General features: G+C 46.5%; 1 protein-coding gene across 1 annotated transcript in view; it reads right to left on the bottom strand.

Moving 5' to 3' along the window:
* usp43a (ubiquitin specific peptidase 43a) overlaps positions 1 to 24,302 on the bottom strand; it is a 215,999-nt gene that overhangs the window by 128,040 nt on the left and 63,657 nt on the right. The window contains exon 3 of the mRNA XM_056280390.1: positions 2,228 to 2,328. Coding sequence (XP_056136365.1) covers positions 2,228 to 2,328 — 101 coding nt within the window. The remainder of the gene's footprint in view (positions 1 to 2,227; positions 2,329 to 24,302) is intronic.

Raw genomic sequence — 24,302 nt, 5'->3', positions numbered from 1 at the left:
TGGGATAATCCAATGCTTGAATAGCTGGTTAACCTCGTGGTTCATTAATAAATACTGTATGAGTGTATGAGGTTGACCTCTATTGACTGATAAAGCTAATCAGCTGTGTTTTGAATGTGCAGGTTCAACAGGATCAGAACCCCCATATAATTCATAAACAGACCTATTTATGAATTATTCTGTCTGTGACACTCTAAGAGACTACATGTGACCAAATTACTGCATGTTACAGAGATAATTCAAGAAAAATGAGGATGTCTAATTAAATCCATTCATCCATTATCCAAACCACTTATCCTGCTCTCAGGGTCATGGGCTGCTGGAGCCTATCCCAGCAGTCACTGGGCAGCAAGTGGGGAGACACCCTGGACAGGCCGCCAGACCATCACAAGCACCCCACCACACACACACACACACACACCCACACACACCCACACACACCCACACACACACACACACACACACACACACACACACACACACACACACACACACACACACACACACACACACACCTAGGGACAATTTAGTATGGCCAATTCACCTGACCTACATGTCTTTGGACTGTGGGAGGAAAGCGGAGCACCCAGAGGAAACCCACACAGACACAGGGAGGACACAGGGAGAACATGCAAACTCCACACAGAGGGCGACCCGGGATGACCCCCAAGGTTGGACTACCCTGGGGCTCAAACCCAGGACCTTCTTGCTGTGAGGCGACCGTGCTAACCACTGCGCCACCGTGCTGCCATTCTAATTAAATATTCAATTTTATTATGATAGACTTTGTCTTCACCCCAAGGGTGACCATGTTTATTCTGAGGACACTGTCAAAGAACTGAACACACAAGAACAACATTGTATGACCATTGTATAATTTGTCTTCTGCTCAACAATGTCTAACTGTTTGTAAGCGATAAGACTTTGCATTGACCTTCACAATGTCCTCCTGTATTTTCACACTCCATCTGCCGCCACACTGCCCAGTACTTTTCCACTCTCATACATCGATTTGAAACGTGCAAGGATTTCCAAAATCCAAACAACAGAGAGCATCGTAAATTTAACAACTTCCTTTCCAATCTATTTGCTCACACACATCTTTGACGGTGACAGGAAACAGGAGCACCCAGCGGAAACCCACGCAGACATGGGGAGAACATGCAAACTCCACACAGAAAGGACCTGGGGCTCGAACCCAGGACCTTCTTGCTGTGAGGCAACAGTGCTAACCACTGGGCCACCGTGGTGCCCCAAATATATTTAAAAATATACAGTAGATTACTGTACTGTCCCGTTCTATCAGTTTAATAAAAAAAAATTACAACAGCTATTTTTTGTGTTGTTATTCACATTTTCTTATACAAAGTTGCCTGTTTCAATGTAGCCCATAAAAGTTAGCAGCAAACCAGGAAGTAAGGTTTGCACTTTGCAGTTTTCACATGTCCTTTTTCTGAACGATTTTGGCAGCATTTCAGAGACACATTTTCAATAGGAAAAAGTTTTTTTGTTGGTTTTCCAAAGCAGAATACAGCAGCTTTGTGCTTCCGGTGTGTGTTACAAGCAGCAGCTGACTGGAGTTGTTTGACTCGCCACTGTGCTGACCTGTGCTGCTGGTGACAAGGTCAGGAGGGAAAGTGAGGGAAAAGAGCCAAATGTGCTGACAAGGTCATGCAGAAGTCTGCAGTCTATTCCATTAGTGTGTGTATTAAAAAAGGCAGCGTGTGTCCCTGACTTGATACTGTGTAAAGACGGCTAGATGCCAGCACTGAAGATAAATCCCCCCCAATCCTTCACAAGGTGGTCTGACCTACTTTTCCAAGCTCCTGATATCTATCTGCAGGAGGGAGAAACACCTATCCCCTCTGAATACCTATCCTCTCTCGTGCTGCTATGTAATACATCATGAATTATCCAAACAAAACCCCAGGACATGAGTTTTAGTGGCTGGCAGATTCCTGGTTAAATACTGCATGATTTATAGGCAGATTCCTGGTTAAATACGGCATGGTTTAATATGCAGAGTGTTTTAAAACTTTTTATCTTGACCTGCTTTTGTTGACTTGACAGGAACTTGTGACAAAAAAAAATAAAAAATCCTTCTCAGCTCAAACCCGTTCAAAAGACCAAACTCTGCATCATGAGGTAAGAAAAAAACAAAACAAGCAGGTTGCATTTGGAGTATTTGACTGAGATCAGGATTATTATGGTAATCAGTGCCTCTCACCTGTACTGTGCCTGGAAGTGCTCCTGGACAAAGCTGTGCCGGGTCCCAGGCTTGTGTGTACTGACTAGTCGGGTGGCTGTGTCTTCTGAAGCACTCGGTCCCTGGGAGAGTGGGGCAATAGACGGGTACACAGAAAGAAATATTTTGTGATCAATTATTTATTGCGATAATACAAAACAAAATTGTGGATCAAAATTGTAGATTCATGTATATAATTAATGAAATTAATGATACAAAGAAGACACATGACATTCAGTCTGGTTTACTGATAATTAATCATCAAAACTAGACCAGTGGGGCAGATGGCTGGGGGCACCAGTAGGGCAGTAAGACAGGGATGTCCTATATGGACCAAGCGTATCTGTATCTGAACACTCATAAGCTTCTATCCATTTAAAATATTCCTTGATGAGCAAAGGGATCCTTGGGATGACAAAAAGATCCACTTCTTTCCAGATTCCCACAGTACCCAGAGTAGTTTACTCTCAACCAGTTTGCAATTTGAGATGCTATGGACTAAAAGTTCATCTAAACTAAAAGTGTAATTTAAAATCTTAAATTAGAAATAAAAATTAAAAATACATTTTTTGAAAATTTTACTAAATTTAAAAGTTAATTTAACAAATTAAATTAAATAAACTAAATTGAATTAAACAATTTTATAAATTCAATAAAAAAATTTCAAAATTAAAACAAAATTTAAAAGTTTAGTTTAGTATAGCTTTAGTTTAAGTTTAAAGACTTTAAGTTAACAAAGTTAATAAAAATTAATATGGACTAAAGTTAAAGGATACATTGTTTAGGTGTTAATTATAAGTGAAAGTGATCTATGGCATTGCAGAATGAGTCAGTGCTTGTTCAAAACTTATCTGAAAAGACTAACACACTGAAGCTCACTGCCAGACTTAAGCCCACCACCAAACATGCATTCTGTAACACTGTTGGAAGGATTTTTCCAGCACCGGCAGTGGTTTTTCCTATTGCCACTTGCAGCTTCCATCTGTAAGTTATATGCACATGCCATGACAGTGTCCTCTGTCTTGTTTTCTGCTCGTGTAGGATTCTTTATATCATAAACTATGGTATCGCTTGTATCGTTCATCACAATCCCCTTCTCCATCACCACATTCGCCTTTTCAACACTGTCCACAAAGATAATGACCGTGTTGCTCATCCTGTTGTTCATCCCAGCAGACTCAATGCTGTTGTAACCCACAACCTGCCCCGAGGCCAGAATACAGTCCTCCACTGAATAAAGGGGAAGCTGGCACGATCTTAATGCCGTGCTTCCTGGTCAATTTGGACAGATCCATACCGGTGTCTAGCACACTGACTACAAACACTCACACAACCCCCCCAATACACACTATTTACAATATTTACAATGAAAGATCTTCTTCTTTCGGCTTGTTTCCTGTTTCTCAGGGGTCGCCACAGCGGATTTTACAGTTTCCATTGGTACCTTGTGAGGGCATAGCACCAACGGTGGCTTTTGTTAACCCAAGCCTTGACCGATCCGGTCCTGGGGTTTATATATATATATATATATGGTGAAGCTGGTCACGTGGAGGCATCTGCACACTGTTCGGCATCCTCCTCATCATATTCGTCATAAATTGTATAATTCCATTATAATTCTGTTACCCTCTTTCAATGTTGTATTCTGTAAATTGTGTAAACACAACATCCATTGCACGCATGTCCATCTTGGGAGTGAGATCCCTCCTCTGTTGCTCTCCCTGAGGTTTCTTCCTATTTTTTCTCCCTGTTGAATGTTTTGGGTTTTTTTTTAAGGCGTTGTTAATTATCCGATGCGAGGGTCTAAGGACAGGATGTTGTGTTGCTGTAAAGCCCCTTGAGGCAAATTTGTAATTTGTTATATTGGGCTATACAAATAAAATTGACTTGACATTACTTGATGTGTCTTGCTACCATAGCTACAACACAGGGCATCATTATAAACCTGTTCCAGTATTTAAGAAAGCATCCCAAGGCCATATATGACAATTGTATGGCTAAAACCCCGACCACCAGTGTGTCAACTAACCCGAATACCACCCGGCAGGGGCCACTGATGGAAATGTTTGAGAGTATGTCACCATATGAGCGAGATTCAAAATGACACTGCGAAATTACTCAGGCAATAGCGGAGTTCATATGGAAAGATATGATGCCCCTCACCACGTTGACCAAGGCCAGATTTAAGGCTTTGGTAAAGACACTTGATAAACGGTACCGCATGCCATCATGCACATATTTTAGCCAGAATGCCATTCCAGAGCTATATAAAATATGCAGGCAGAGTCGCAGCGGAGCTAAAACAGGGAGTTTTGCCCTACTACCACGGACATGTGGTCAAGCCGTACAGCAAAATCCTATCAGAGTGTGGCCGTGCATTTCTTCAATGAAGAATTCATACCTCAGAGCTTGCCGTCTTCAGACTGCTTACCTCCCGGATGACCACAATGGGGAGAACATTGAGAGGGACTAGCCAGCTGGGACCTCAATGAAGAAAACCATGTCTGCCTAACGACGGACAATGCATCGAACGTGGTGAAGACAGTGCAGCTTAACAAGTTGACCAGGCACCAGTGTTTTGGCCACCGATTATATCTTGCCATTGTTGAGGTTTTTTTTTCCAGTATTTTTGTGTTATCCATCCATCCATTATCTGAACCGCTTATCCTGCTCTCAGGGTCACAGGGATGCTGGAGCCTATTCAAGCAGTCATTGGGCGGCAGGCGGGGAGACACCCTGGACAGGCCACCAGGCCATCAAAGGGCCCGCCCGCCAAGCTCACACACACACACACACACACACACACACACACACACACACACACACACACACACACACACACACACACACACACACACACACACACACACACACACACACACACACTCATACCTGGGGACAATTTAGTATGACCAATTTACCTGACCTACATGTCTTTGGACTGTGGAAGGAAACCGGAGACCCTGGAGGAAATCCACGCAGACACTGAGAGAACATGCAAACTCCACACAGAGGACGACCCGTGTTGACCCACCAGGGTTGGACTACCCTGGAGCTCAAACCCAGGACCTTCTTGCTGTGAGGCGACCATGCTAACCACTGTATATATATTTGATATTTGTGTTAACACATATCTCAAACTACAACTACTATTTTTGGCTGTTCCCGTTAGGGGTCGCCACAGCGGATCATCCGTTTCCATTTCTTCCTGTCTTCTGCATCTTCCTCTGTCACACCAGCCACCTGCATGTCTTCCCTCACCACATCCATAAATCTCCTCTTTTGCCTTCTTCTTTTCCTCTTCCCTGGCAGCTCCATATTCAGCATCCTTCTCCCAATATACCCAGCATCTCTCCTTCACACATGTACAAGCCATATCAATCTTGCCTCTCTCGCTTTGTCTCCAAACTGTCCAACTTGAGCAGTCCCTCTAATATATTCGTTCCTAATCCCGTCCTTCTTCGTCACTCCCAGTAAAAATCTTAGCATCTTCAACTCTGCCACCTCCAGCTCCGCCTCCTGTCCTTTTGTCAGTGCCACTGTCTCCAAACCATATAACATAGCTGGTCTCACAACCATCTTGTAAACCTTCCCTTTAACTCTTGCTGGTACCCTTCTGTCACAAATCACTCCTGACACTCTTCTCCACCCACTCCACCCTGACTGCACTGTCTTCTTCACCTTTCTCCTGCACTCCCCATTACTTTGGACAGTTGACCCCAAGTATTTAAACTCATATGCCTTCATCACCTCCACTCCTTGCATCCTGACCATTCCACTGTCCTCTCTCTCATTCACGCATAGGTATTCCATCTTGCTCCTACTGACTTTCATTCCTCTTCTCTCCAGTGCATACCTCCACCTCTCCAGGCTCTCAACTTGCTCCCTACTCTCACTACAGATCACAATGTCATCCGCAAACATCATAGTCCACAGAGACTCCTGTCTGATCTCATCCGTCAACCTGTCCATCACCATTGCAAACAGGAAAGGGCTCAGAGCCGATCCTTGATGTAATCCCACCTCCACCTTGAAGCCATCTGTCATTCCAACCGCACACCTCACCACTGTCTCACTGCCCTCATACATATCCTGCACCACTCCTACATACTTCTCTGCCACTCCCGACTTCCTCATACAATACCACACCTCCTCTCTCAGCACCCTGTTGTATGCTTTCTCTAAATCTACAGACACAATGTAACTCCTTCTGACCTTCTCCATACTTCTCCATCAGCATTCTCAAAGCAAACATCGCATCTGCGGTGCTCTTTCGTGGCATGAAACCATACTGCTGCTCGCTAATCATCACCTCTCCTCTTAACCTAGCTTCTATTACTCTTTCCCGTATCTTCATGCTGTGGCTGATCAACTTATACCACTGTAGTTGTTACAATTCTGCACATCACCCTTGTTCTTGAAAATCAGTACCAGTATGCTTCTTCTCCACTCCTCAGGCATCCTCTCACTTTCCAAGATTGTGTTAAACAATCAGATAAAAAAAAAAATCATTGTCCAAAGGAACGAATGCCAGCCAGGATGAATGTCGGAACTGCTGGTCTGCATGGGATAGCAGTTAGCTTAGCCCGTCCCGCTTCCACGTCCTGTCAGACAGCCCTCAGCGTTTCCTCCTTGGGTGCAGCTCCAGGCAGGGGCCATGGTCCCTGGGCCCACCAGATAACGCTCTCCCAGCCAGACACCCTCAACACACCTCCCCGCACTCCTCACGACAACATCAAAAACAGCACCGCCAACACCAGGTGAGGCCGTCGCCAGACCGCTGTCAGTGTTATTGGAACAGCCGGTCTGCATGGCTAGCAGTTAGCTTAGCCTGCCCGCTCTCTCAGCCAATCCAGCACCAGCTCTTTCAGCCATCAAACAAAGACAAAACTTAGGTGCAGATGTGGACAAAGACACTGCATGGATGGTACTGGGTGAGGCCACCGCAAATGTGAAGTTGCGCCATCTTCCGACACCAGCATTGGGTGAGACCGCTGCAAACGCGAATTCACGCAGACATCTTCCCACACCGGTAGCAGAACTAATTTCCAATTCTTTCAGAAAAAACAACGAAAGATGACAATGGCAAGAGCAACAGGGCTTTACTGTATTAAGCAGAAGGTCCTTGCTGGTACACCAAGTGAGAACTTGGTGTACTTCAGTGCAGTACTGCGTTTCATCATTGTTGGAGATGAGGCCTACAATAGTTGTGTCGTCTGCATATTTTATTATTTTCACAGAACAGAACTGTCCAAGGATGTTAAGTGGGTGGTGCAAAGTGAGAAGAGTCAGGGGGAGAGAACACATTCTGTAGAACAAAATGCAACAATTAGATCACACTCACATCACAAATTGCAACTTTCATAAATGCTTATCAGGCGAAGTTATAGACTCAACGCAACCTAACTCATCTTATGGAAAAGGTTTTGACCCACGTGCGTACACTCGCAACTACGCAGCCACGCTGAACGTGTTCTCATACACACACACACATAGGTAGGACATTTACACCAAAAAGGAGGTGAATAATGAAAGGGAACGTTTTGGTGAAATTCACGGTTTTTTTTATTTTATCTTTTTATTATTTATTTGTTTATTTGTTTATTTTTGGATTCCCCCCCCCTTTTTTTCTCCCCAATTGTATCCGGCCAACTACCCCACTCTTCCGAGCCATCCCGGTCGCTGCTCCACCCCCTCTGCTGATCTGGGGAGGGCTGCAGACTACCACATGCCTCCTCCAATACATGTGGAATCGCCAGCCGCTTCTTTTCACCTGACAGTGAGGCATTTCGCCAGGGGGACGTAGTGTGTGGGAGAATCACGCTATTCCACCCAGTCCGCCCCCACCCCGAACAAGCGCCCCAACTGACTGGAGGAGGCGCTAGTGCAGCGACCAGGACACATACCCACATCTGGCTTCCCACCTGCAGACATGGCCAATTGTGTCTGTAGAGACACCCGACCAAGCCGGAGGTAACACGGGGATTCGAACCAGCGACTGGCAACAGAATAGACTGCCATACAACCCAGACATCCCAAATTCAAAAGTTATGTTTATATTAACGTGTTACACCCGCACATTCTGAAAAGAGTGGCTGTATCAAGAGTTTACTTTTTCCTCGTTGTACAATGTGTCACACAATAAATGGACAAGACAGCATAGCACAGTATGCAGGATCCTTTAACAATTCTACCGAGAAAGGAGAAAAGTCAGAGAAATGTAACAAACCAAAAAAAATGGTGGGCTCTCCATTTCATTGTATGACAGGAAAGGTGGATATGTCTAGAAGTCACCTGCCCATTATATTATTTGTTCTTGAATTACACTTAAATGATAATTCTACAATTCAGTTGGTTATTTTAAAGTGTATCGCTCACTGGGGGACAATAATGGCCCTTGAAGGTGGCATTTTCACCTGCCCTACCCATCACTCTCTCTGATATCATACACAAAGCTGTGAGCAGGACTTCTCTCTCTCTCTCTTTTATCCTTTCCATCTGTGACAGACAATGGTGAATAATTCCTCGGCGCTCTGACACAGACTTGGGTTACAAGTGTTGTCATGACAACCCTCCTCTCACTCCCCCCATCCAGGAATCACCAGCATCAGTCTCAGTGCCGCCTGAAAAACTAACCAGCAGGTTAGCCAGTGTAGCACTCATCGCTTGATGTTTTAATCAACTTCTTTCACAAGCCTTTTCTGTAAACTTTAGCATGGGCGAGCGAGCATGAAGGTCCCCGATAGTATTTTCAGTGTGCAAAAGTGGGGAATAACAACTGGGATAACTTGATCTTGCGGGACAAGTGGGGTTGTGCTCCAGAGAGTAATTGCTTACATATGAGAGAATCATGCAATACCATACAACATAGGGTATCATGACATTGTGGTTGCACACATCTTTGGCAATGTAAAACATGATGTGCATGTCATAATATGTTCAACTGGAAATATGGTTGCCATTAACAGCGTCTATTATTTTGGCAGGACACACAGTCAATGATATAGTGTGTATGCTGTAAGTTTACACACAGGCAAAAAGAAAAGATGAAGGCCAAAGAGGAGGTTTATGGATGTGGTGAGGGAAGACACGCAGGTGGATGACGTGACAGAGGAAGATGCACAAGACAGGAAGAAGTGGAAACGGATGATCCGCTGTGGCGACCCCTAATGGGAGCAGCCGAAAGTAGTAGTAGTAGTAGTAGCAGTAGTAGACCAAGTTTACGCACAGTTGACTACGTCTACATTTACCATCCATCCATCCATTATCCAAGGCGCTTAACCCAACTGCTGTCACGGAATGTTGGAGCCTATCCCAGCAGTCATTGGGCAGCAGGCAGAGAGACACCCTGGACAGGCCGCCAGACCATCACAGGGCCAACACACACACATTCACACCTAGGAACAATTTAGCATGGCCGATTCACCTGACTTGCATGTATTTTGGACTGTGGGATGACACCAGAGCACATGGGGGACACCCACGCAGACATGGGGAGAACATGCAAACTCCACACAGAGGACGACCCAGGATGACCCCAAGGTTGGACTACCCCGGGGCTCGAACCCAGGACCTTCTTGTTGTGAGGTGACCGTGCTAATCACTGCGCCACCCTCTACATTTACCATTATTTCCAAATGCATTCCAAGGCATTGCTTTCATTTTACTTGAAACTCTTCATTGCAGCATAATTGACAGCATTTTGCATGCTAACTGAAATACGTTTGATTTAATCTTATTAGAGCAACTAAAATGTGAATGAAACCTAATTAAAGAAAACCATTGTCAAGACATTGTACTTTGAGATGAGTCAGCCATAATTATGTGTAAAGATGAGGGTGTAGAGAAGATTAATTTAAGTAGCAGACCAAGACCGACTTGGTTACCGCATGCTGCATGTATTACAGGTCTACAGCGCCGTTAATCACCTCGCACTTTAAAAAGCACCTTCCACTACAAGTAGGTCAAAAAGCACTTACTATCTGGACCTTAAACAAAACAAAAAATACCTCCACACACACACACACACACACACACACGAGAGACAGAGAGAGAGAGAGCAAGAGGGAGATCGAAAGAAAGAAAAATGGGAGAGAACAAGTAGTGTGCCTTTCTATCTTAGACCCAAGGAGGAATGAATGCCATCAGCATGTTGTTTCAGCTCTGCCATTGTCTGCCCTGCCAAAAATAGATGTGTGGGCCAGTCTAAGCAATAACAGGTGAGTCGTAATATCCGTGAGGTACTGAGTTGTTCAAATTTAACACTGGATGTATTCCAACAAAAATCTGGCTGCTAGCAGATCTCAGGCATTGTAGACTAGAATAATTGAAATCCACATGGCCTAAGCAGTGTAATTCATTTCCAGGGCTGAGATGGGTGCCAGGAATTCAGAACTACATGGATAGTTCACTAAGCTACAGATAAAACGACCGTGCTGCCCTGATCCTGTACACGGCTCTGTGTGGCCATAAATGCCCTTCTCTAAAGAGGAATGAGCCGAGGCATTGACCTGAACTACATTATGGTCATATGAACTAAAGCGAATGAAGAAAATTGAGCTATATAAAGGGGCAGAAACAAGCTGGTCTTGATGTATCAGACAATGAAGGGCCCAAGGCAGGATGGTTTCTTTTATTAGCTCGATGAAAAATAAAGATCTTACCTAAAATACCAAAAATAAAGTCCATTGAAGCAGTTAGCACTGAGACTTGAGCTGGTGCACTGTTGAACAAATGAATTGCTTGAGATGAGTGTTTACCCTCATTCGAGAACAAGTGAGGTAGTGAGGGTAGGATGAACACTCCATCCTACCCTCACTCGGGAGATTGACAGGTAGAAGGAGGATTGGTGCAGCATCAGCAGTAATGCACACATTGTTCCGGACCATTGTGGTGAAGAAGGAGCTGAGCCAGAAGGCAAAGTTCTCAATTTACCAGTCAATATTCATTCCAACCCTCACCTATGGTCATGAGCTTTGGGTAGTGACCGAAAGGGTGAGATCATGGATACAAGCGGATGAAATTAGTTTCTTTCGTAGAGCGTCTGGGCTCAGCCTTAGAGATATGGTGAGGAGCTTGGACATCCAAAGGGAGCTCGGAGTAGAGCCGCTGCTCCTTCGCGTCGAAAGAAGCCAGTTGAGGTGGTTCAGGCATCTGATTAGGATGCCTCCTGGGCGCCTTCCTTTGGAGGTTTTCCGGGCACATCCAACTGGGAGAAGACCCCAGGGTTGACCCAGAACTTGTTGGAGGGACTATATGTCTGACCTGGGAACACGTTGGGATCCCCCAGGAGCAGCTGGAGGACATTGCTGGGGAGGGAGGACGTCTGGAGGGCCCTACTTAGCTTGCTGCCACTGTGACCAGAAAAGTGGCTGGAGATGAGATGAGATGAGATGAGATGAGATGAGATGAGATGAGATGAGATGAGATGAGATGAGATGAGTGTTCATTGCCCCTTTGGTTGTCATTGCTTGTGTGCATTTCCAAACGAGGAGACTGCACTCTGCTTCAGAGTGTGAGTAATATCACATTTCTCAACATAGCTGAGATTTGTAGGCATGGCCAGTGGAAAAGGCTCATGGTTACTTTGAAATAAACACTGTATCCTCCAACTCTCCAGTTTTCACTACTACTTTTTCACTACTGCAATGACCAATGAGAGGTCATCTCAGTGAAGTTACTACAGCTCACATCATCACACTGCAGGAGCAACAAACCCATTGGGACTCACAGTGATAATAGAAATGTGATGCTTTTTGCAAGTACACACAAACAGGTTCACACTTGCATTTACAAACATGGGAACACACACACACTTGCTTTGCTTTAGGTTGTCCGTCGTGTCCGATGATGACAATCCTGCCTCTGTCCCTTGTGAGTCTTCTTATGGCTGTAAAGCCCAATCCGCGATCCACAATGTCTGCCGCAGACAGAACAGGTGAAATCACTGACTGGGGGTGTAGGTGTGGTACTGGCTTCATGTCTCTTCAGACGTCTTCTGGTCCGTCGATCACCGCAGTCCTTCTCGAGGTTTTGCACCCCTTGTTGACAGAGCTGCCGCCAGATGGAGTGTTGGGCGGCAGTGTCTTCCAGCTGGCTCGCACTTCAGGCCGCACTTTTTTATGATGGTCTTCAGCTGGTCTTTGTACCGTTTTTCTGAACCCCTGCCAAGCGGCGGCCAAGATGTAGCTGGCCATACAGCACTTTACGCGGTAAGCGCTCCTTTGGCATCCTGATGACATGACCGAGCCATCGAAGTTGGTGCTGGGTGACGGTAGCCTCCATGCTGATGCAGTTGGTCTTGCGGAGTATTTCAGTATGGGGCACTCGGTAACGCCAAGTTATCCTCAGGATGCATTGTAGGCATCTGATGTGGAAGGCCTCAAGCATCCTGAGGTGGTGGCTGTACAGGGTCCACGCCTCACAGCTGTAGAGGAGAGTCGTGCTGACAACTGCCAAGTAGACAGATATTTTGGTGTGGAGGTTGAGGTCTTTGTTTTGAAAGACCCTTCTCCTAAGTCTGCCAAAAGAGGATGACTCTTGTTTAATCCGGTTTTGCATCTCCCTGTCGATGCTGCAGTCGTCAGAGAGGAAGCTGCCCAGGTATTTGAAGGATTCCACTGTTGCAAGTGGTTTGTCGGAGATGTTGAAGGTTGGTGAATGAAATGGAGGAGTAGATGCCCACTGGCATACTACTTCAGTCTTTGCCACATTTATAGAGAGCCCCAGCCTACCATACGCCCTTGCAGCAGCTGCAAGGGTAGCTTGTAGTGCCTCGGATGTGGGGGCCACAACTGCACAGTCATCTGCGTACTGTAACTCGATGATGTGCTCAGATGTCATTTTTGTGACCGCTTGGAGCCTACGGATGTTAAATAGGTTTCCATCTAGTCTGAAGTGCACAGTAACCCCACTGTCCTTCCTGATTTCTTTGTGGAGCAGCAATGTCACACACAGGAGGAATATGTTGAAGAGAACTGGAGCAAGGATGCACCCCTGACGTACCCCGGTGCACACCCTGAAGGGCTCGGATTCCTGGCCTCCAATGGTCACACGTGCCATCATCCCCACATGAAATCTTTGAAGGATGTTGACAAACTTTCGTGGACAGCCAAACTTCAGGAGGATGTTCCATAGGATGTCCCTGTTGACTGTGTCGAAAGCCTTTGACAGGTCGATGAAGGCTATGAAGAGGTTCTGATGTTGCTCCCTACACTTCTCTTGGAGTTGCCATGCTGTGAACACCATGTCCACAGTACTCTTATTCCTCCTAAACCCACACTGTGACTCAGGCAACAGCTCCTCTGAGATGTGTTTTACCAGCCTGTGTAACATGAGTTTGGCCAGGACTTTTCCAGCAACAGCCAGTAGTGAAATGCCACGGCTGTTGCCACAGAGGGACTTGTCTCCTTTGCCTTTATATATGGAGATGATGTTAGCATCCCTCCACTGCTGAGGGACAGTTTCGTTCTTCCATACGTGTGAGATGAACAGAAAAAGTGCACGGGTGCAGAGGTAGCCTCCCTGTTTAAAAATCTCTGCAGGGATACTGTCAGGGCCAGGGGTCTTGTTATTTTTCAGCGACCTAACTGCACAATGAACCTCTTCAAAGGTTGGTGGACGGTCAAGGTCTTGGATGGTGGGGCGGACAGTTAGTTCATCCAAGATCGAGGGATCTGTCGGGGAGGGCTGGTTCAAAAGAGTCTCAAAATGTTCTGCCCATCTTTTTGTGATGAGTTTCTGGTCCTTTATGAGGGTGGTACCATCATCAGACTTCAGGGGGGAGACAGAGCAGTTTCTTGGGCCGTAGATGGTTTTCACTGCATCATAAAAGTTGTGCATATCATTTCTATCGGCATGGGATTGTATTTCATTTGCCTTCGATATCCACCACTCATTCTGCAGGGCATGCAATTTTGACTGCACCTCTCTCCTGGATGCTTGCCATTGTTGCCGGAGTGCAGCTGATGTGGAATTGTTGAGGACAGCACTGAGTGCTTTATGCATGCCTTTGAGTATGGAAGTTATTATGCCTGTGATGTCATTGAACCAGTCCTGGTGTTTTCTGCTCTTGTAACCGATGGATTGGGATGCTGCCTTGTAGAGTCTGGAGCTCACGGAAGACCATTTCCTGTCAATGGAATCATCCATGCTCAAGAGAAGCTCAATGTCTTCCAGGTTTTCAGCCAGAGAGAGGTGGAGATTGTTCTGGACCTCAGCCTTTTCTAGCCGGGTACAGTCAAGTCTCTTCTTTCCTGACCTTTGGAGACGAACAGCAGGGCGTACCTCCACCTGGAGCCTGGTCATGATGAGCCGGTGATCTGTCCAGCACTCAGCACCTCTCATTGCACGAGTGAGTAAGACGTCTTATGTATCAGCACGTCTCACAATGATGTAGTCCAATAGGTGCCAATATTTGGAGCGTGGGTGCATCCAGGATGTTTTGTGCTTATTTTTTAATTGGAAGAGGGTGTTTGTGATGGTCAAGCCATGCTCAGCACAGAGGCTTAGGAAGTGCAGTCCATTTGCATTGACTTTCCCAATGCCATGCCCACTAATGACACCACTCCACACCTTGTTGTCTTTCCCCACTCTGGCATTGAAATCGCCCAGCAAAAAGATCTTGTCCTCCTTGGGTATATGACGGAGAGCCTCATCTAGTGACTGGTAGAGGCGGTCCTTAACGTCATCCTCTGATGGCAGTGTTGGTGCATAAGCACCTAGGAGGGTGGCATAACGTTTCTTGGCCAGAGGGATCCTGAGCGACATGAGCCTTTCACTTATGCCATCGGTGTTTCAGTGAGTCTTGGTAGGAGGCTGTTTTTTATTGCAAATCCCACACCATGCTGATGTTGTCCTCCTGCAGGGTATCCCTTCCAGAAGAAGGTGTAGGAGTCCTCCTTCAGGGAGCCTTCATCCAGGAACCTGGTTTCGCTGAGTGCAGCAATGTCAATATTGTAGCGATTGAGTTCCGCTGCAATTAGTGCAGTCCTTTGCTGAGGTCTTTCGGCATTAACGTCCAGCAGAGTTCTTATGTTCCATGTTGCCAGTTTAAAGGGAATTATTTTCTTTTTTTTATTTCGACCGCAGAGTGGAATGTCCCGACAGGTGCGGTAGCCTATCCAGGATTTTTTGAGTGGGCAATGTTTAGGCCACCTTTTCTAGGCCCCTCCCCAGTTGGGGTGAGCAGTGTGGCTCCTATAGGGCTGCTCAGACACACAGGGGTCTGCCGAGAGCAGCTGCCACTCAAGCCCAGCTGCTGGCGACCATGAATAGCCCTGTGCCGCTGGCGTGCAGGGGTCTGATTAGGAGCTTCCAGTGCATTCATACCTGCTCCCGTCACCAGACACCCCATCACCGCCAGACTTTGATCCATATTCCGGTTACTGGTCTCACCGAGGCAGAGGTGGATACCTGCGCAAAGAGATTATTTACAGTGCCGCTGGGGGTGCGCATGTCCCAGCAGCACTTCTTCACTGTGAGAGGGTGGGATCCGGTGGCAAGGGGGGCCCAAGACGACCAGCACTCTTCCACAGCTGCAGGAGGCTGCCGGAGCTCCAGTCTGTCAGAGGACCGCCTATCGTGCGCCGCCATGCACGTTGCTTATCTCTCAGGGTGTGCTCCCCTAGCCTTTGTTGTCCTACACTTACCCACAAGGCAGTGGGACAGTGGTTGGTCAATGCCAGGGCGTATCCACTTCACATGGGCCTGCGCATTAGACCTCTGGGGACCACTGTAGCTCCGAGATCCCCTACAGTTTAGCCAGGGACCGCAAGGTACCCAGTTACCGAGTGTGGCCACACGGAGGCACTGCAGGAGTCTTGGCGGTAGCTATGTACTGGCAGGGGAGACTTACGCACTCGGCTCCTCTTTTCACCCCCGCAAAGAGGGCTAGCCGGCGGCAGTAGCTGAGAGCAGAGCGTAGCAAGCAGAAGCAGTATGCAGCATGCACTAACTACAAGCACTACTACCCCAGTATTACTGCACTGACGCATCACACACGCCCTGTGCCGCACACACACACACACACACACACACACACACACACACACACACACACACACACACACACACACACACACACACAGGGCGGTCACTCGGGGTCGAGTATGACTGTCCTCCCTCTGGGTCCCTAGGTTGGCATAAAGGCCGATCTTGGAGCCGCATAATGGGAGGACGCCTGTGCATGACAGCTTTTTACGTGGAGAGGCTGATGTGCCTGCAACCACCACGTGGTCCTTGGCAGGGGGTGGCCAGACCCCAATGACATGGAGAACAATGGCGATTGGGGACCACACTCTGTTGCAACCTTCATCCACCTTCACTGCTGTTGTGACCTGGAGACATCTTCTGCCAGTTCTGCCATTGAGGTCTTTGTTGGATCTTGCTTCATCTGAAACCTCCCCCTTGACCTATCCACCTTGGGTGACCCTACCAGGAGCCAAGCTCTGGACAGCATAGCTCTTGGGATCATTGGTAGATACAAGCTTCTCCACCACAGCAAGGTGGTGATCCAGAAGAACACGAACACACACACACACACACACACACACACACACACACACACACACACACACACACACACACACACACACACACACACACACACACACACACACACACACACACACAAAATGGCACACACAAGTCACAAACGTGTCAAGGACACAGTCAAAACTTCTGTATTGTAGAGACTCCTTATGAAGCACTTTAAAATGTGTTTATTCCACCGTGTAGTAATGTGATAAGTAGCTTGGCAGAATTAGAATGCAAATCACTTCTCACTTGCACTTAATTTTTTAATGTTTACTCTGATGTTACAGCAGAATGATGAGGCAGCATATGTGCAACACACACACACACACACACACACACACACACACACACACACACACACACACACACACAGACAGATCTTAATCAATGATAGGCACAGAAAATGCAAAAACAACGCAGCAGTTTCCGCTTGGTTCTTGTCATCCAACACACAAAGACTCTGTAGTTAGTGCTTTAAAGAGACTTGCTCTAGTGCAGTAAGTATCAAGTATACAATGTTTATTAAATAGCAAAGAAGATGTTATGTGTATGCACAGTCTGAAAATACAGAGAAACAATGTGGCTTTAGCACAAGAATACTGGAGACAAGGGCATCAGTATAAACCATCTTAGAAAATGTGCATCCATTTTTCAACCTGCAGGCCTGGTAAGGAGGAAAAGCTGTTATAATGAGGGAAGCCAATCAGCAACTTTCTCTTGCAGTGACCCTAGAAGCTCAACTGCTGCGGGAACAATGGTGAGTGAGTGAGTGAATGAGAGAGAGAGAGTGCGAGAGTGAGAGAGAGAGAGATGCACTCAGTGTTCATTATAGGCTCACCATATGCTCGCCTCTGACCTAAGAGATGAGCAGACTGTTAGTCTGTCCAGCGGCCCCTTGCAGCTCTGCACTTGTGGTACAGCACCAGGCTACCCTCCTATCGGCTGTATGCTGCTGCTTTGATTTGCGCCTGCCTATTCAGCCAACCCACCTGGCTCTGCAAACTACTTCTACTGTATGCAGGCTGGTCTCTGACTATTCGAGAGGCTTGGGTGGCAATGCTACCAGCGAGGTGCTGCGCTTCCCCTAGAAATATTCTTAGTGGCCACAGGTGGTGCAGTGTAGGCATGCTGTTGACCGAGGGTGGGGTGTTGTCAACATTTTTGCCTAGACCGTTTCCTTTGCTGTTTTCTTTCTACCTATGCCACCGTTACAACTTTCCACAGCCTTCCATTACACCACGCTTTCAAGTTGATAGTTTCACTGTAGTAATTACGGTCTTTAAAAAAAAAAAAGCACCTGGCATGAAAATACCAGTAGTCTCATACTGCGATGAATCACCTCTGAACTCGTTATACCTTTCAGCTGTGTGGAATATAAATTAATCTTAAGAGAAACCCGATTCTGAATCTGAAACATGACCTGCTTTAGTCACAGCGCTATAAGACATCCACATCAGTCTGGTGAACTCCACAATACCAGACAGCATGCGGCATCTGTGCTAGCAACAATGCTGCAATGCTCCCGTGTGGATTAATTAGGACAAAGTCACATTTTGTGGACATAATAATACCAATTAACAACAATTACAAAATGGCAAACAGCAAGCTACAACTTATTCTTTTGAAAAACCCGTAATTCTGGAGATGGGTTTCCTTTCTTTTTTTGGCTTTTTTCCCCTCTTTTTCTCCCCAATTGTACTTGCTGCTCCACCCTCTCTGCTGAGCCGGGGAGGGCTGCAGACTACCGCATGCCTCCTCCGATACATGTGGAGTCACTAGCCGCTTCTTTTCACCTGACAGTCGGTACGTTTACATGATGGTAGAGAAAGTCGATTTATTGTGCTAGTCCAACTAAAACTGGACTTTGAAAATACATGTAAATGTGTTAGTCCGACTGAAATCGTACTAAATCGAATTTCTCTAAGTCAGACTAACACACCTAGATAATGCGGTTATTGGCATGCATACACTACAGTCGGCCCCCAATTGGCCCAGGTGCTCTGAGCATGATCCATAGTTCCCGCAGCCGTATAGTTCCAGCAACGGTCTTTCACCCGGAAGTTGAACAGTGTAGTATCAACAGTATCCATATGGCGAGTGCTAAAGCGAGAACCACGCATTTCTGGACAGATGGGGAGACAACCTTGATGTTGTGGCAGCTAAAGGAGTTGAATATCCTAAAGTAATGTACAGAAATGTACAGTGCTGCAAAGTTGTCCATGTTTTCACCACTTGACATGGAACCCGCTTACTGCTTGCTCACTTTTTTTAAACAAGACTTTATTTGAATCCAATTCAAAACATTACAAAGAGAGCATCATACATATATATATATATATATATATATATATATATATATATATATATATATATATATATAGTAACGTGCATGGATAAGTAGACAGCTAACGGGTCGGACCAATAGGTCAGCCGGAAGAAGGTCCAACACTAACCAGCTGAAAGGGGGCATATCGCCACCTACCGTACCGGGGTCGGACATACTTCCGTCAATAAATCGATTCTCCCCCAGTTCTTCTATACTGGGACAATGACAGTAGTCCAATTACATGGCCTAATCGAGCTATAACCGTAGCTCGACTGAACTGTGCACGTTTCACCAGGGGGACGTAGCATGTGGGAGGATCACGCTATTCCCCCCAGTTCCCCCCTCCCCCGAACAGGCGCCCCGACCGACCAGAGGAGGCGCTCGTGCAGTTACCAGGACCCGTACCCACATCAGGCTTCCCACCCGCAGACACGGCCAATTATGTCTGTAGGGACACCCGACCAAGCTGGAGGTAACACGGGGATTCGAACCGACGATCCCCGTGTTGGTAGGCAATGGAATAGACTGCTACGCTACCTAGATGCTCTGGAGATGGATTTCTAATGAGAATAGGGCATTCACCCAAGAGTATAGAGCAATCTGGGGGGTTACAAAAAATTAAAAATTAGAAGTCATTAAGAGGCTTCTGAATGAGTAAAACAGCCTTCTGGCTTTGCCCTGTCAACTAAAGTAAAGGTACAAAGGAAGCTAGAATTTTTTTTTAAGTTCTTCAACAGAGATCTCCCCCATGGAAAAGGGGTATTTTATACTCTAGTAATGTGTCAGATTTTCTAGAGGTGTGTCAGACATGAGATGTATTATCATATGATTGTTTTAAAATCTTTATGTTCTGATCAAATCATATGGTGTGCTATAATACAACACCAAAGGTTTCCAACCATGACTGGGTGCATTTACAAGGTAAGCATTAAAGAGTTGCTTTCGTACAGCCAATTACTAAACAATATGGTACTGTAGTCCTATATTTACTATTTGGCCCCAACCCATCTCCTGTGAGCTGTGCTCAGATATGTGACTGTGTCAGATATGCAGGATATGCACTGCTGACAGATTACTCGGGACTGTGACTCACAAAGTGTGGGAACTTTTCTCACATTTTTTTTCACAACAAAACACCGTTTCTTCTCCACAGCTCCTGCATGTTCATGAGAGATTAAATCCTTTTCCATTTCATGATGGAAACATCTCTCCGGTTCAGCTAATGTAAATCTCTTTGGCCCTGTGCCCTTTTCGTCTTCCGAGAGAGGAATGATTCCCCCTCAGGGAACCTGACACCCCACGTCGTCCATGGGAACCCATGGTTTCATCAAAGCCCCGCTGACTCCCTGTTCACCGCAATTCTGGTGCACATTCAAGCAAAGAGGTTATTCGGGCATACTGAGGCCTGCGTGGGAGTTTGTGTGTGTGTGCGCGTGAGAAGGAAAGACAAATTCTAACTGATTTGACTATGACAAATAAAGCAATCTATTTTTTTCATATAACAATATGGCATAATGACACAGTAGTAGTTAGTAGTCACTGTAGTAAAGCCTGTGAGCTGCAGCTCAATACAAAAGAGCATTTAGAATTCAAAACAACAGGGTGCTTGAGTAACGAGACGAGTTAATACACTCATGTCTCAATGCTGAGGTTAACAGTTTGAGCCCCGGTGTTACCTCTGGATCAATCAGGCATCGCAGGGACCAGAATTGGTAGTAGATCTGGGAGCAAGTAGGGGTAGTACACTACATGTCCACAAGTATGTGGACACCCCTTCTAATTAGTGGGTTTGGCTACTTCAGCCACATCCATTGCTGGTATGTAGGTGCATAAAATCAAGAATACAGCCAAGCAGTCGCCACAGATAAACATTGGCAGCAGAATGGGTCGTTCTGTAGTGCTCAGTGACTTTCAATATGTCTCTATCTTAGGATGCCAGCTTTCCAACGAGGCAGTTGGTCAAATTCCTGCCCTGCTAGATCTGCCTCAGTAGACTGTAAGTCTGTTAATATGAAGTCAGAACGTCTCAGGAGCAACAACAGCTAAGCCGTGACGTAGTAGGACACACAAGGCCAAAAAATGGGACCGCCAAGTGGTGAATACCGTAGCACATAATAGTCATCAGTCCATGGTTGCAACACTCACTACTGAAACCTATTGCCTCTGGAAGCAATGTCAGCACAAGAACTTATTGGTGTTCAATGGCACAGTGCTTGCTCTGCTGCCTCACAACAAGAAGGTCCTGGGTTCGATTCCCACCTGGGGTGGTGTTGGCACTAAGGAGTTACATGTTCTCCTCAGGCCTGTCAGTGTGCAGTGGCTGTCTTTGTGTATGTTCTCCCCGTGCTCAGGTGGGTTATTTCTTGACTAAGGGCTTTTCTGTGTGGAGTTCGCATGTTCTCCCCGTGCTCACATGGGTTTCTGACAACATAAAAAAACCCCAAATAAAAACATGCAGAACACTCTCCTGTCCTGTCCCTGGCCATGACATGGATGTCCATCTGGAATTGGTCCCCAGACGCCGAAGGAAAGGGCTGCCAACTGCTCCTGGCTGCCCCTGGAGGAAGGACAACAGGATGGGGGAAAATGCAGAAGGAACATCCCCGCCCTTTTTTTCTCCCCAATTGTACTTGACCAATTACCCTATTTTCCGAGCTGTCCTTTGTTGCTGTTCCACCCCCTCTGCCAATCCGGGAAGGGCTGCAGACTACCATATGCATCCTCCAATACATGCGGAGTCCCCAGCCGCTTCTTTTCACCTGACAGTGAGGAGTTTTTGCTAGGGGGACGTAGCGCATGGGAGGATCACGCTATTCCCCCCCAGTCCCCCTGAACAGGCACTCCGATCAACCAGAAGAGGTGCTAGTGCAGTGACCAGGACACATACTCACATCCAGCTTCCCACCCACAGACACAGCCAATTGTGTCTGTAGAGACGCCCGACCAAGCCGGAGGTAACACAGGGATTCAAACCGGTGATTCCAGTGTTGGTAGGCAACAGAATAGACCACTACGCTACCTGGATGCCCCAGAAGGAACATTTCTTCAGCCACCACTCCCTGCATGCATGTGTGTGTGTTCTAGTGTGTAGCTGTAAGATTAATAAAATCTCTCTAGTTCGCCAGATCACCAATGTGCAATGCCGAGTGTCGGCTGAAGTGGTGTAAAGCACAACACCATTGGACTCTAGAGCAGTGGAAATGCATTATCTGGTATGATGAATCACACTTCACTATCTGGCAGTCTGGCGGACCAATCTGGGTTTGGCAGATGCTAGGAGAACGCTACCTGCCCGAATGCAGAATGCCACTGTGAAGTTTGGTGGAGGAGGAATAAGGGTCTGGGGCCGTTTTTCATGGTTTAGGCTAGGCTCCTTAGCTCCAGTGAGGAGAAATCTTAATGCTACAGCATAAAATTACATTCTAGAGAAGTGTGTGCTTCCAACTTTATGGCAATAGCTTGGGGAAGGCCCTTTCCTGTTTCAGCATGACAATGCCCTCCGTGCACAAAACAAGGTCCATAAAGACATGGTTTGCCGAGTTTGGTGTAGAAGAATTTGAGTGGCCTGCACAGAGCCCTGACCTCATCCCCATCCAACACCTTTGGGATGATCGGATCCACATGTTTTGAATGAGTATCAGAGGCCCACATTAGAAGTGTACACCTTCCCCTTTGGTGAAATGGGGATCAGACATGCCAAAATGAGATTAAAAGGGCAGAGAGATTGATACTCTCCAAAAGGGAATGCTTCCCAACCTAGGAGAGGTGATGAATCCGGTACAGTTGTCAGCCACATTTCAAATCAAATGGCTGATTCTGGTGGCTTACAGCCCCTCATGCACTCAGGTGGGTATAAATGCATGTCTGTTACGTACACAAAGGTATGCATTTGTGTATTCGTGAGGAATGCATCCCGATATACAAATTAAGGTGCACGCACACACACACACACACACAAACAAAACATTACATCTTCTACAACCTCTCTCTCTCTCTCTCTCTCTCTCTCTCTCTCTCTCTCTCTCTCTCTCTCTCTCTCTCTCTCTCTCTCTCTCTCTCTCTCTCTCTCTCCTCATTCTTTCTGACACACATGTACACAAGTTTTGACAGCTATTGATAGTCTGAGAGAGACATAAAACAGGCAGAATCGTAATAGGCTCCAATGCTGACTAAGTGAATGTAATCAAATAACCCTGCGGCTGTATGGGCAGAGAACCATACTTATGTCATTTTACTGAGGTGATAAGAGGGAAGTATGAACCCAGCCACTGAGGATGCACAAGCCAGTGCATTCTTAGTGTCGGTCCCAAGCCCGGATAAAAGGGTAGGATTGCGTCAGGAAGGGCATCCAGTGTTAAATCTTTGCCAAATCAAATATGCAGCTCATAAATCACATTTCCATATCAGATTGGTCGAGGCCCGGGTTACCAACGATCGCCACCGGTACTGTTGGCCAGCAGGGTGCCGGTGGAAACTATGCTACTGTTGGGTGAAGGAGAAGGAGAGGGGGAAGGCAGGTCCAGAAGCAGCGGGAAAGGAGGGAGGGTAGGAGTGTGGAGGAGACAGTCAGGACTTTGAATGTTGGCACTATGACTGGTACAGAGAGAGAGCTGGCTGATATGATGGAAAGAAGAAAGTTAGGCATACTGTGTGTGCAAGAGACTAGGTGGAAGGGGAGTAAGACCAGGAGCATCGGAGATGGGTTCAAACTCTTGTACTCTCATGGTGCGAATGGGAGGAGAAATGGGGTAGGGGTAATTCTGTAAGAAGAGTATGTCAAGAGTGTGCTGGAGGTGAAGAGAGTGTCGGACAGAGTGATGAGTATGAAGCTGGAAATCAACGGTGTGATGATGAATGTTATCAGCGCATATGCCCCGCAAATTGGGTGTGAGATGGAGAAAGAATAATTCTGGAGTGAGTTGGATTAAGTGGTGAAAGAAGCGGGAGTGGTGATTGGAGCGGACTTCAGTGGGCATGTTGGTGAAGGAAACAGAGGTGATGAGGAGGTGATGGGAAGGTATGGTGTCAAGGAGAGAAATGTGGAAGGACAGATGGTGGTAGATTTTGTGAAAAGGATGGAAATGGCTGTGGTGAATACATATTTGAAAAAGAGAGGGGAACACAGGTTGACGTATAAGAATAGAGGAAAGTGCACACAGGTGGACTACATATATCTTATGTAGAAGGCGTGATGTG

Source organism: Lampris incognitus, chromosome 5, assembly GCF_029633865.1.
Source record: "Lampris incognitus isolate fLamInc1 chromosome 5, fLamInc1.hap2, whole genome shotgun sequence".
NCBI lineage: Eukaryota > Metazoa > Chordata > Actinopteri > Lampriformes > Lampridae > Lampris > Lampris incognitus.
This window is presented reverse-complemented; position numbering and strand designations above follow the sequence as displayed.